The sequence below is a fragment of the Lissotriton vulgaris genome, chromosome 9 (genome assembly GCF_964263255.1).
Source record: "Lissotriton vulgaris chromosome 9, aLisVul1.2, whole genome shotgun sequence".
Lineage (NCBI taxonomy): Eukaryota > Metazoa > Chordata > Amphibia > Caudata > Salamandridae > Lissotriton > Lissotriton vulgaris.
Window position 1 is genome coordinate 1,205,605,344 of NC_141697.1, and position 14,484 is coordinate 1,205,619,827.

The 14,484-nt window shown below is 45.7% G+C and overlaps 1 protein-coding gene across 1 annotated transcript in view; it reads left to right on the forward strand.

Annotated features, from left to right (window-relative positions):
• ABTB1 (ankyrin repeat and BTB domain containing 1) overlaps positions 1-14,484 on the forward strand; it is a 208,244-nt gene that overhangs the window by 144,661 nt on the left and 49,099 nt on the right. The window contains exon 11 of the mRNA XM_086939283.1: positions 11,959-12,159. Coding sequence (XP_086795409.1) covers positions 11,959-12,159 — 201 coding nt within the window. The remainder of the gene's footprint in view (positions 1-11,958; positions 12,160-14,484) is intronic.

A 14,484-nucleotide genomic window follows, 5' to 3' on the forward strand; every position in this document is an offset into this window, starting at 1 on the left:
AATCATCAGAACCAAACAAAGGCCCGAAGATTAAGCAAATACCTCTAGTATAGGGTGACAGTAACCCCAGATCATGGCCTCCCACATCATGGTACACGTAAGCTTACCATCCAGGAGCCACATGTCTAAAAGTAAGAAATAAGAGATAGTTCAACATTATCGAGAATAGCCTACCAAAAGACGGGCACTGAAAACTCAGAGGCGAACTTCATCCCTTCTGATATTTGGCCAAACACCACCAGGACGTGCCCCATTACAGCTCACAGTAAGACGTCAAAATACAAAACACTGTTTCCGTGCTCCGCCTATTTGTAGGCTAGTCAAGTTAATGTTGAACTACCTCCTATTTCTCACTTTGAGACATGTCGCTCCTGGATGGTGAGCTTACGTGTATTATGATTAGGGCTCCCGGGTTTATGGTATTCTTTTTTTAACATTTCCATCTGTATTTATCCACATTTATTTTTTGGCACCTTATTTGTATTTATCCATATTTATTTTATGGTTTGCAAATAAGTGTATTCAAAATTGGTACATTTCCACATATATTTAACTGATAAACATGCACTCATACTTTGATGCTTTTCGCTTTTTAGCAAATTCAGCAGCCAAACATAGCAAAACACTACACACAGGTAAATATTAGCAATTTGCTACAAATATATTTTAACATATGACTGCACTTAAAGATACTTTAACCTGTTTTTAACTCCCCATGCTATATATCTGCTCATCTCTTGAAAAGAACTCATTAGAAACACAATTTTCAGTATTTTGTCCGCTTTTAGAAATCAATAAAGACAGCAAATACATTGATTTCAGTCTGTATTTATCTGTAACAATCAGTGAAAACAGAAAACTGGGAGCCTTAATCATGATGTGGGAGGACATGATCAGGGTTTATTGTCTCGCTCAGCTAGAGTTATTTGCGTAATTTTCAGGGCCTTTGTTTGGTTCTGATGATTGTTGTGACTGTTATTGTTTGTGTGATGTGTGTCTTTGTCTTACAGTTATCTGTTCTTTCCTCTCTTTTCTTCACCCATGTATTTTGACTGTGGATGTAGTCCATAGTTAGTGGGTGTGAATTCTTATGTCTATTCTTTTTGCTGTCGTTGTTTGAGTATATAAATGTGTCGCTTTACAAGTGATGGGATAAAATTGTTTGGAATATGTTTTTAAATAATTTTTTTAATACAGACACATTTTAAATAGATTTTTTTAAACCTGTAGATGTTGTGCCCAAATAGTTGTGATTGTGTTCTTTAAATCCCTAACTATTTGTTCGTGGCATGTGAGCTGTAGATCACATGCTATGCATAGATTGCCATCTAGTGTTTTGTCTGGATGTTTGCACTTTGTTTTTCTTTGAAGAAGTGTTCCTAGTCACGAGGTAGGTGACTCCTCCTTTAGGTGATAGTGTGCATGGTCATCGACTCCATCTTCAGATTGTGTTTTCCGCCATCAGGTTTGGATGTTACTCGCTGCGCTCCGGTTCGACGTCGATCCTTCGGTTTGCCTCGGTGCGTAGAACACTCGCCCTCGACGGTATTGTTTCCGATCGCCTATTCCATTCTTCGCGTATTGTGTCTATTGACAAAAAAACTTATTTCGACCGGAGAGCTCGTGGTAGGCCGTCAAGCCTTGCCCCTGGTTCGACTCGCAGTCGATGGAACAAACTCCCTTTAAATTCTGTCCTCTGTGCCACGCGAAATACCTGCTCACCGACTCGCTCGAAGTGTGCAACTTGTGTTTGTCACCAGAACACAGTGAACAGCACTGCGACGCATACTGAGCTTTCAGCTCCAAAACGACTCTTCGCGACCGTCCGGCTCAACGACGCAACATGCAGAGCCAACAAACAGGCTCCATTCCGGACCTCTTCGGACTTGAATACATCTATATGTCCCCTCTTGCGGCACTGGCGGAGTCATTTGGCGCCCAGATTGTCTCTTACGCTGACAACACCCAGCTTCTCTTCACCTTTGGAGGGAACTCGGACTTTGAGGGTGAGAGCATTAAGTGTTGTCTGGGTGCGGTTTTTGAGTGGTTTCAACTTAACCAGCTGAAATGTAACTCAGACAAATCTGAGGTCCTCTTCTTTGGCTGCTCTCCAGACCCCGGCTGGAAGTCCTGGTGGCCAGCAGGTATGTATCCCCCTACTGCTGAAACAAAGGCAGCTAAGAATCTTGGAGTTAAGGTGGACAATTGTCTCTCACTCAAACCACAGATTCTGGGTCTGGTTGGTCAGTGCTTTGGGATACTAAAAATGCTAAGGAAATTTCTTCCTTTTCTCTCTATTGCCCATAGGAAAATCACGGTGCAAGCGTTGGTCAGATCAAGGCTGGACTACGTTAATGTACTCTATCTTGGCCTGCCTGAGTACCTGCTATCACGCTTGCAGGTGGTGCAGAATTCGGCTGCCCGGGCAATTTTTGGCCTCGGCCACAGATCCCATGCCGCCAGACTGTTGAAGTCCCTTCATTGGCTGCCAATCCGGAAACGCATTATGTTCAAGGCTCTTACAATCGCATTTAAATCTCTCCATGGCACCAGTGCATTTTATCTGAGGAAAAGAGTTGGTTTTCACCACCCGTCCAGAACCTTACGGTCGGCTCCATTGTTACTGGCCACGATCCCAGTAATTAGGCGTGCCTGGATTGGGGGTCGCTCTTTCAAATATCTTGCGCCGCGGGCCTGGAATGCCCTGCCACTCTCGTTAAGAAAGAGTGAGAACTTAATGTCTTTTAGGAAAGAGTTCAAAACGTGGTTGTTTCTCAGTAATCCTCTTCCTTGCTGGGGTTATGCTGTGTATGGTCTGATAGCGCCGGGACACTATGTCAGAGTAGCTGAGCGCTCAATAAAACCCTCAATAACATAACATAACATAACATAACATTTGAAGAAGCCGGCGACGCTATCGGAGACGAGGAGGAACAGGAGCAGATCTCCCTTTCCGACGACAGCTCCAACCAGGCTGAAGACATTCCGCATGGCCAACGTATTGTAAGTACAGTCCCTACCTCGCCCCGAATCCCAAGTCAACCAAAAAAGAAGGCTCCGGACCAACCCGCGCCCTTGGGCCTCGAGACCACACTTCCGACGCCCCGCCTTCTGGCTCGGCACCGAAGCCTACCGACTCCGAAAACCCCCTTGCCAAGTCGGGTACTGACCCAAAGCCTTCGGGATCGAAGCTAAAGTCCGGCTCCGAACATCACCATTCGGCACCGAAAGCCACCTCTGATCCGAAAATACCAACACTGAAGCAATCGGCACGAAAACGTCTGTGCCGAAACAGACTGATACACCAAAGTCACCTAAATAGCACAGTTTCAATGACCCACTCCAAAAACCGGACCCGAAACAGAAAATATTGTTCATGCATCCTAAAACTGGACACATTACAACTAAAGTGACTAAAGAAAAGGACTAATACTGAAGAGGAATTTTATATCCCATTGAAGAAGAGAAATATTGGAACAAACACTTATCCTCCTCCTCTTCCTCCTCCTCTTCCATCACCACCTTCGCCTCAGTTTCTACCTGTGCCAACTTCACCTGAGCACTCACCACCACATACACCTGACAATCAGGTGATGGGGATGATTATAATGATGATGGTCAGCCAGGACCTACAGATGAGTGGGATGACTACAACACTGACTCGCCCACATACAATGAGCCTGACCTATATCCTACCAGGCCCTCTGCACCAGACAACAGTGTAGGATATATTGCATTGATAGGCAGGGCTGCCAATTACCATGGGGTCCAGCTCCATAAGAATCCCTTGAAGAGGATTTCCTTTTTGAAACATTAAACAGCACACAAAAATCAGCAAATATGTTGCCCATGCTGAAAGGAATGACCACTGCAAGTAGACAACATTTTTAAGGATCCCGTCAGGGCATATACCCTTACCCCTAGCGTGGATAAAAAATACAAGCCTGCACCATCAATTACCCTTAGACTCATTACCCTTAGACTCATTTACCCTTAGACTCATTAGTAGTTTCCAATGCACGCTAAAGGCAAACTCCCAGATAAAGATTCAAAGCTCCTTGATGCTTCGGGGAAAAGGGTAACCTCCCAGGCAGCTAACTTCTGGCCCATATGTAATACACAAGCGTTGCTAGCCAGATATGACCGTGCGCAATGGGATGAAATGGAAAAACTCATCCAATTTCTATCCCAAGAACATAAATCTAAAGCGCAAGGCCTGGTACGTGAGGGACAACAATCAAATTAGGTGCTCCCTAGATGCTGCTGACACATCTGCCAGAGCGGTAAACACTAGTGTCCTTTTAAGAAGCCACGCCTTGCTATGCATATCAGGGTTCAAACCTGAGGTTCAGGCCTCCATATTGAACACACCTTTTGATAAAGAACACCATTTTGGGCCAGTGGTAGATTCTTCACTTGAGAAGATGAATAAAGATACTGAAGTGGCTAAATCTATGGGAGTCCTTCAGTCTACATAAGGCCATGGTTCCTTTTGGTGCTCTTTCTATCGGACAGGGTCCACAAATACTTCCTCGGAAACTGCATCCACCTATAAGGGCAATAACGAACCCTCAGGTTCCAAAACTTACTTTGGAGGGGGTTACAGAGGAAACAAAGGCAGAGGTAGAGGTTTGAACACACGTACCTCCCCCTCCAGTACAAAGCAGTGACTTGCCCATAGTTCCCCCCAACCACTTAACACCTGTGGGGGGAAGACTGTCACAATTCCTACCAAAGTGGCAGTCAATAACAACAGACAAGTGGATTCTACAAATTATCCATTCTGGTTACTGCCTGGAGTTCATCAACATTTCTCCAAACATTACCCCAAAGTCGCTCAAACTTTCACCGGATCACCTACAGCTCCTAAAACAAGCTATAGAGCCCGTACCACCACAACATCAAGGGTCGGGCATGTATTCCTTTTACTTCCTAATTCCCAAAAAGGACGGCTCTCTCAGACCAATACTAGATCCCAGAGAACTACATTTTAACATACAATCAGACCATTTCCACATGGTAACACTTCAACAGGTACTACCTCTTTTGCAAAAGGGGGACTTTCTTTCTACTCTAGACTTAAAGGACGCCTACTTTCATATTCCAATCCACCCGGCTCACCGCAAATTCCTCAGGTTTGTGGTAGCAGGTCAACATTACCAATTCAAGGTACTCCCATTCGGAGTCATCACTGCCCCCAGAGTTTTTACAAAGTTTTTTGCGGTAGTAGCTGCGCATCTAAGAAGTCAAAGCATCCATATCTTCTCATACCTGGACGATTGGCTCATCAAAGCCGGCACATATCAACAATGCGGCAAGCATACTTCCGTAGCCATTCAGTTACTTCACCAGCTGGGGTTTACAGTCAATGTGTTAGAATCACATCTTCAGCGAGCCAAAACGCAGAACTATCTAGGAGCCACTTTGGATACTCAAAGGGCTCTGGCGTTTCCCAACGCAGCCAGAATTTGAAACATTCAGGCATTAATTCTCCAGTTTCAAGCCAGTCAGTCACTTCCAGCTCAAGTTTTTATGCAGCTGTTGGGAATGATGGCGTCTTGCATCATGATCGATTCCCATGCCAGGCTGCACATGCGTCCACTTCAAGAATGCTTAGCCAGTCAGTGGAACCAGTCACACGGTCTGTTAACCTATCTAGTGTTGGTAAGCGGCCGTACTCCTCGCTCTCTGCAGTGGTGTAACCCCCAAAATTTGTCAAAAGGATGGCCGTTCATAGAACAGGTTCCCACAGACAGTATTAACAGCGGACGCGTCTCTAACCGGCTGGGGAGCTCGTCTTCAACAACACACAGTGCAAGGGCTGTGAAGCCACCAGCAAAAGTTGCTCCACATCAATCATTTAGAGATGATGGCAATCTTTCTAGCTCTCAAAGCCTTTTAAGATCACCTGTCGGGCAAAGCTGTCTTGGTTCAAAATGACAACATGACAGCTATGTATTACATACAGAAACAGGGTGGGACATTCTTTCTCCAACTGTCCCACTTAGCCCAAGACATCTGGAGGTGTGCTATTCACCACAATATCAATCTCCTAGCAGAACACCTCCCAGGAGTCAACAACCAGATTGCGGACCTCCTCAGCAGGCAGAGGTATCAAATACACGAATGAGAATTTCACCCTCAAGTTCTCCACCCATACTTCCAAGCTTGGGGAGTCCCACACACACATCTGTTTGCAACACCACAAAATGCCGAAGCTTCGCCTCCAGGTATCCACACCCGTTATCCAAATTCAATGCTCTATGGATGAACTGTTCAGGGATATTTGCTTACGCTTTTCCGCCTCTCCTTCTTATTCCATCAGTGCTTTGGAAACTCAGGCAAACGTCTCTCACATTAATACTGGTAGCACCAACATGGGCACGTCAACCCTGGTTCACAACCCTGTTGGAACTCTCTCTGGTACCACATCAACTCCCAGTCTCCTTACACAGAGCCATGGGGAAATCACCCAGATCCCAAACAATTGAACCTCACGATCTGGCTCATGAAGTCATAGGGGGTCATTAGGATAGCGTGCGGATCACCACCGCCCGTATGGCGGCCGGCATTGAAATATCCACCCGCCACATTACCATGGCGGGGGGGGTACCCCGGCGGACGGAAAGACCGTCTGCTCGTTTTCCGCCTGGTCGAAGAGTCGACCGGGCGGAAAAGATGTTAACATGGTGGCAGTGCCTGTGAGTCGCCGCCATCCAAATTAGCATATCAGCGGGGACATGTCTTTTAGTGGCGGCAACGCTGCCATAGAAAGGCAGGTGTTTTTCACAATTGAGGACCCATAGCGGGCCCCCAGGGTTTCTGGGGGTGGGAGGTGCACATGGGGGTACCTATGGTACCCCCCTGCAATTCCATACACAACCTGGCGGGCACCGCGCGGTGCCTGCCACGTTGTGCATGGAACTGCACGACATGCCATCTTGACATTGCGGCGGGCGGTGGCGAGAGCACCGCGCGCCGCAATGTCAAGAATGCAGGATGCGCCCACCAGTGTGGCGGGCGCATCCTAATGTCACCAACGGGACCCCCGCACCAATTGCAGGCGGTCCCATTCTATGAACCGCCATCCAATGATGTCCTTGGAGTTTGGTTATCTGAACCTCCCACCAGACTTTATGAACATTATTAAGGAGGCCAGAAGGCCTACCACAAGAGCCTGCTACTCAGCCAGATGGAAACGATTTGTTATCTAAAGCAATAACATTAACCCTCTTGATGCTTCCATACAAAACATTATCTGTTACCTGTTACATTTACAGTAGTCATCATTGGCCTATACATCCATCAGACTGCCTCTCGCTGCAATTGCAGCCTATCTTAAAAATAGACAACATTTATCGCTCTTTAGAGTGCCTGTAATCAAAGCATTTATGGAAGCACCAAAAAGAGTTAAACCACGAAGACTTCCACCTGCCCCAGTATGGAATCTTAATATAGTCCTCACAAGGTTAATGGGCCCACCATTTAAACCCTTGTACAAATGTGAACTACTGTTCCCTACTTGGAAAACTGCTTTCCTCATTGCAATCACTTCATTTTTTTTGTATTTTTTTTTTGCAATCACTTCATTGAGGAGAGTGGGTGAACTTCAGGCACTACCCATAGAAGAACCTTTGTCCAGCTACACAAAGATAAAGTGGTTCTTCGTACCAATACCAAATTCCTACCTAAAGTAGTATCTGCATTTCACATAAATCAGTCAGTTGAATTACCTGTTTTGTTTCCCTCAACCTGACTCCATTGAGGAATGAGCTCTACAGACCTTAGATGTTAGAAGAGCACTGTTGTATTACACTGAGAGAACAAAATCTTTTCGTAAGACCAAACAACTCTTTGTGGCTTTTGCACCACTTCACAAGAGCAATCCTGTATCCAAATTCAGTATTGCTAGGTGGATCATTAAATGTATTCAGATTTGCTATGCAAAAGCCAAAAGGACTATAACTGTACCCCCTAGAGCACATTCCACTCGTAAGCTAGGGGCGACTATGGCTTTCGTAGCGAACATCCCTATTACTGACATCTGCAAAGCTGGAACATGGTCCACACCACACACAAACACCAAGCACTATTGTATAGATATGTTAGCCAGACAACAAGCTAATATGGGCCAACCAGTACTCAAAACTCAATTTTAGACAACTCCATCAGTTACAGGATTATTATTATTATTATTATTATTATTGCATTTATTGAGCGCACAGCTACCCGGAGGTTTCCCGGCGCTTGCCTTGGGAACCCGTCCTGGCTTTTTCCCTGTGAGATAGCCCCTACAGGGCATCCCCAAGGTGAAAGCCAGGCATCCCGCCGCAGGGGGGCCGTTGTGGAGATTAAGCAAGCTTAATGCCCAGAGTTCCAGAGTGGGAACCCATGATTAGAGCAGGCGGCGAAGCGAGAATTATCGAGTCCCTGGACATTTGAGCTCAAGACCCTGCCGCGTCGGGAATTGAACCCTGGTCCCGGGTCTGACCTCAGCTTCCGGGTCTGCCTGCTCTACACCGTGAGCCACACTTCTCCACCACTTGTGGGAGACTGCTGTATAGTCTATGCATAAGCATGTGATCTACAGCTCACATGCCTCGAAAGGAAAATGCTACTTACCTAGTATGCATCTGTTCTTGGCATGTAAAGCTGTAGAATCTCATGCGCCCACCCACTTCCCCGGCTACCTGTAGCTGCTGTAGTTCGCGTGCCTTTATACATATACATATGCATGTACATCTCTGTTCTTTACTACTATTCCATTCTCTCACCCTCTGCGTAAAACAATCTGAAGATGGAGTCGATTACCATGCGCACTATCACCTAAAGGAGGAGACACAAATGCAACTGTAATCTCTTTACCTCTAACCCACTGACCAAACACTGCCCCTGTATTTTCCAGACTTACATCACTGTAATCGAACTTCGGGAACATAAGGACTCAACGCAGGATGACTGTCCTAGATGACCTTTGGGCATCACTTGTCCGAACAATTCAGAATTGTTAGGATGCAGCGAAATATGTACTGCAAGCTGGCCATGACATCACCGTTTGCAGAGGCAACTTTATTGGCACTATTAGCACCAGTGTAGTGCTTAGACTGTAGATTTGGGAGTGAGCAACTTGATTCTCTGGGGATATCTAGTTGTCCTTAATGGATATGCTCTTTGACGGCTCTAAGCTGTAGGAGAGAAGTCAGCAATTTAAATATAGTTGCACCACTGCATGATCCCTGGGATTGTTGTTGCCAGCCTGCCAATACCACCAAAAATATCGAAATTTTAGGGGCTACTTAAGAGGCTTAGCATACTGACAGCCAGTGCAGCAACACCAACACTTCCCGAGGCAGATTGCGCAGTGGTGATTGGAACTGTTAACACCAACAGAGAGCGAAATCTTCTACATCTTAGTCCCCTGCTGCAGTGGCTACCGCTTCTCAGTGATTGACCTCTCATACCCATAGCCAGCAAGTAGGGGACAGAATCTGTTACTCCTTACCTTGCTGGAAACCCATCACGCCAGACGATGGGATGTACAAATTGTTCTGATGGGCCTAGCCCCTTTGTTTTCATTAACTCCTTTTATACCCCCCACACCTGGACAGACATCTTCAGAGCATACATCCATTTTAATGCAGGAAGTCAATCTACATCTGGTAAAGAATGCATTCAAAAGAGTTCCAGATGCCACAAGGCTTTGTCACTCTCGCCTCGTCAGTAACACAAACAAAAACGGGGGCCGCAGGCCTGCTTAGTAGCTCCAGTTCAGAGTGCTCACTTTGGTGCAAATTCTCTCTATGCTGCATCCAGGAGACTGGACAGTGTCCTTGGACTTCCATGATGTGTATTTTCATATACCAGTCATGCAGTTCCACAGTTATCTGTGGTTCATGGTGGGATTGGAACATTGCCAATTTGTGGTGCTTCTTTTCGGCCTCATCTCAGCCCTTGGGTTTTCACGAAAGAGATGGCATTGGTCATTGAGCACCTTCCAACATGGGGGATACATGTACTCTACTCAGTGACTGGCTGCTCAAGGCCGGGTCACTGCAGTCACTTGCAGCCTCCTCCGGACAACAGCCAGTCTCTTAGCTTCCCGAAGGCTCTCCATCAGCCAGGCACACTCCCACCTGAGTCCTGTGCAGAGGATTCCCTTCATAGGGGTTATCCTGGACACTGTGGCGTCCAAGGCATTTCCACCTCCACAGCAAGTCTGGGACCATCAGGATATGATCCTGATGTTATCTTATGAGTAGAAAAGCAATATTCCAGGTCAGTCAATACATGCCACAAGAAACCATAGACTCAAAACGTTTGTACATGAGAGAAATGTGAGATTTAAATGACACTAAGCAGATGCATCTGTAATTGAGTGTGGGGCTGTTAAATAGTTATGATGGATACTCTTACCGCAGATGCCTCACCTTTTCGAATCCCCCCTGGCCCAAGATGGAATCCAGAACTTTTTCTTAGCAATGCCTCCTGTGCGCTGGAATGTGGCGCCCTTGGATTTATCAGAGATATTACTCCACCCCCAGAAGTGACAGTGCGCAGCCTGTATAAAGGCACCACCACTGCATGATAATGTCACAATCACAGTGCGTGGCAGGGGGTAGCCCACCCCAGGAGGTTGGGCGCAGGGCCTGGCAGCACATGTCCATGGGGGTTCGGCACCTGTTGGGGCTAGGGCCCTGTAGCCATTGACATCTTACTTTAAGTTAGAAAAATCATAGAAGTTCACTGAAAAAAAACAAAGGTTAAAGTGATGTTAATAATATCTTACTTTACATTAATAAAAACAAAGTTTAAAGGCATGTTATAGTTGGGTGAAAATGTCTGTTAAAACATAATTATTTTAAAATGGCAAAACTACTGAAATTTCCCAGTTACAGTTATCTAGATTAACTATAATTCATGCCCTAAAATAATGTTGCGCCCCCGCTTTTCACATATTACATCACTCATGACATGATCAATGACCAGTGGCAGCTCCTCCGCTGTCAAACAGTCATGCGCACTTTGCATGTTCTCCATTCAGGCTGCATTACAGCCCGGGTGGAGAACATGCCCAGGCTCCCATTCCCTGGCTGAGCGCCAAAACACGGCGCTCAGACCAATCACAATGCTGCATTGCAGCATTGTGATTGGCTCAGGGGATCCTGGGTGCTTCCTGTTCCATTCCGACTAGGAGAGATGATGGAGGAGAGACGCTGCAAAGAGGTAAGTTTTTTGTTTTCTTCTTTTTTTTAAGTCCTCTTACCCCCTCACCCCCGCCTCACCACCCCCGATCTGTCCCGTTCTCCACTGTCAATGACTGCATTAATAGCATCCCTAATGACATCTGAAATCATATCATTTATATCACTGTGCATGCAGGACACGAGTTATAGTTCCTCTAGGGCAAGAGTTTTAGTTATTTCAGATTTTCAGTGGTTTCGTTACTTTAAAACATGATGTTTTAGCTGACATTTTTATCCAACTAAACGGTCCCTTTAACCTTTGTTTTTTTTCAGTCACTATATATTGTTCTATGTGTGTTGAGAAATATATATGTTAATAGAAGCAGATTTGGAACTAAAACAAAATTTGAAAATAATGTAAAAGGAAGGTTGGGATTTATGAAAAGATGTTTTGGCCAGAATCTACTACATAGAAACAAAAGATGTTTTTGAAAAGTAATTTTTGCTAAATATGTTTTGGAAAACAATGTTAATACATAGAGCCATACAATTGTTCTTTGTTGTACTGATATTTCTCTAAAGTGTTAGCACCTTTGAAACTATAGTGCTTAGAAGCTATGGCTACACTGTGAAACGTTGGAGGCTGCATGTCCTTAAGTAGATCTTAATAGTAATCAGGTAAGGCCAAGTCTAAGCTTGTTTCTAGTGTTAGCAGGATTGTGTGATCATGTTGTCAGGAAGCTTCCTACCTCTCATACTTTCTTGTTGTTCGCAGCTCTCTCCAGAGAACGTCTATGAGGTCCTATGCGTGGCAGACATGTACCTGTTGCCTGGTCTGAAACGGCTGTGCGGCAAGACCCTGGCTCAAATGCTGGATGAAGACAGCATTGTCCACATCTGGAAAGTAGCAAAGCTGTTACAACTGACGAGACTGGAAGACCAGTGCACCGAATATATGGCAAAAGTAATAGAGAAGGTACTGAGATGTTGAGGCTCTTTTAAATAAGTATTCAAGGGGGAGTTTGCCTGTTACCCACAATTTATATGCACACAGATTTACACATGTGGACCACTTTACTTGAGATTCCATTGTGCATGTTAAAAAAAAAACATATATATAAAATATTGTATCTACTTTTTGCATTTTTTCAGCCATTACGCGCTGCTCATTGTTTGCCTATCATTCTATGGTTGCTGCAGCCGAGCTGTTCAGGTTGGCCGTCTTTCAAACTGGAGTACCCAAAATTAAGAATCTAGGTTTTTTAGTGTATTTTTTTGCAGACATTGCTACTGTCATAGTCCTCTCCCCTTCTTCCTGCTCCCTTAAAGTCTCTCGTGCAAACAGCTCCTTTCCTGTCTTAACTTAAGCAAACCCTGTTGAAAACTATTTTAATACATTTTAACTCATGCTCTGCTTGTCAATGCCATTAGTTCCTTGTTCTCCTTAAGTGGCCAATTCTACAATCTGATCCATTTTTCCTTGTCAGATCCAGGAAAAATATCTTTCTGTTCAATTTATTGATGAGCATGGTTATACATACATATATATATATATATATATCAGTTCAGTTCAGTTCATACGTCTTTATTTCGATTTTTAGACCATAAAAGACTTCATAAACAGTACATACATAATTCATAAAATACAATACATTATAAAGTTTCCACAATATTCATTAAAACGTCATCAGTCCATTAAAACTTAATTAAATTTACTTTAAAGACGTACAGCAGTTCATTCATAATGAAGGTAAAAAGTATCATCTAATCATATAACTGATGGGTGCCTAGCTCTGATAACCCATACCCACCCTAAAAATTTTGCCACTCCTATGGTCACACATTCGGAGGTGTTAGATCTTAAAACCCAAAGAGCTTCCGTGCTCCCCCGTAGCTTTATCCTTTTGCAAATGGGTTTGAGCCATTTGCGCCGTGGAGCAATGTAAGCTGGACAGGCGAAAAAAATGTGACCTATAGATTCCTTTTGGCCATTACACCAAGGGCAGAACTCTGTTTGTTGTCCACGCCATGTGTATGTGAACGTCCTTACTGGTAATGAGCCAACTCTAAACAGTTTTTTTTTTTTTTTTTAAATATATCCTTTATTCAGTTCACAGGGTAAAGCAAGCTTGAGTCATACAGAGTATTGGTGCATTAGGGCTCAATAAATGGAAAAGTGTGAACATAGATCACGGAGCGAAACACAAAGTACATTGTAATTTTGCACAAATAAATTCAAGGCTGAAGCATTGCTCAATCATGCCATTCCTGTTACCGCATCGTGTCGGGTAAGTAAGGATAATGAGAACGTGGAGGAACAGGGGTGTCGAACTTGGGGTCGTATGGCGTGTGGTGAGATGGGTATTGGATCCTACAGTGAGGGGGGGAGCTCAGTGGCGGCGTCCAGTTTGGCCCGCGTCTATGCCTGCAGGTCTAAAAATGACAATGATAATGCGGGGGGTGGCGGTGATCGTAGCGTGCAGGTGGAGCGGGGGGGGAGGTTGAGGGGGGGGGAGGAGGAGGAGGAGGGGGAGGGGGAGGGAAGGGTGCGCAGCTCTCTTTTCCACTATGTGTCGGGTGCATGGGCAGCCTGTCCAGTTTCTGCGGCGTCTGGGGTGGGGCATCTATCTCTGTGCTCCCCGCATGGGGAGGCCTGTCCCTCGGATGGCTCTGGCGACTGGGGTCCTTTGTGGAAGGATCGTAGCATGTTGTCCCAGAGCACCGCTATGGGGAATTTACGCAGCCCCGCCGTTTCCTCGTTATGGAGGGATATGCTTTCCGCTTTTGCCCAGTTGTCCAGTGAGGCGCGCCAGTGCTCTACTGTGGGCGGTTCCGTCCGCTTCCAGTGCTTAGTGATGAGTCGTTTTGCCGTGATGAGGCCTAGGTCCCTGTTATGTTTGGTCCTGTGGAAGAGTCCCAGCAGGCACGCTTCCCATGTGAGTGGGATCGGCATCGCCGTGCTACGCTCCAGCAGCGGTAGCACCGACTGCCAGTACGTTTGGATCTGGGGACACCGCCACAGCACGTGTAGGAGGTCCGCTCCCTCTGTGTTGCATCTTGGGCACTCAGCTGCCGCGCCCGGAAAGTATGAGTTTATCTTGTTCGGGGATAGGTATGCTCGGTGTAGGACATAAAACTGGATCTGTTTGAAGCGTGCGTTACGGGGAATGATGCGGGGGCCCGCTAGTATCACCGCCCACTCCTTGTCTGTCCATATCCTCCCTCTGTCTGCTGCCCATTTATCTCGTAGAGGCTGTAGGGTGCATTGCGTGTGTGTGAGCAGTGCCTGGGTCAACCAGTG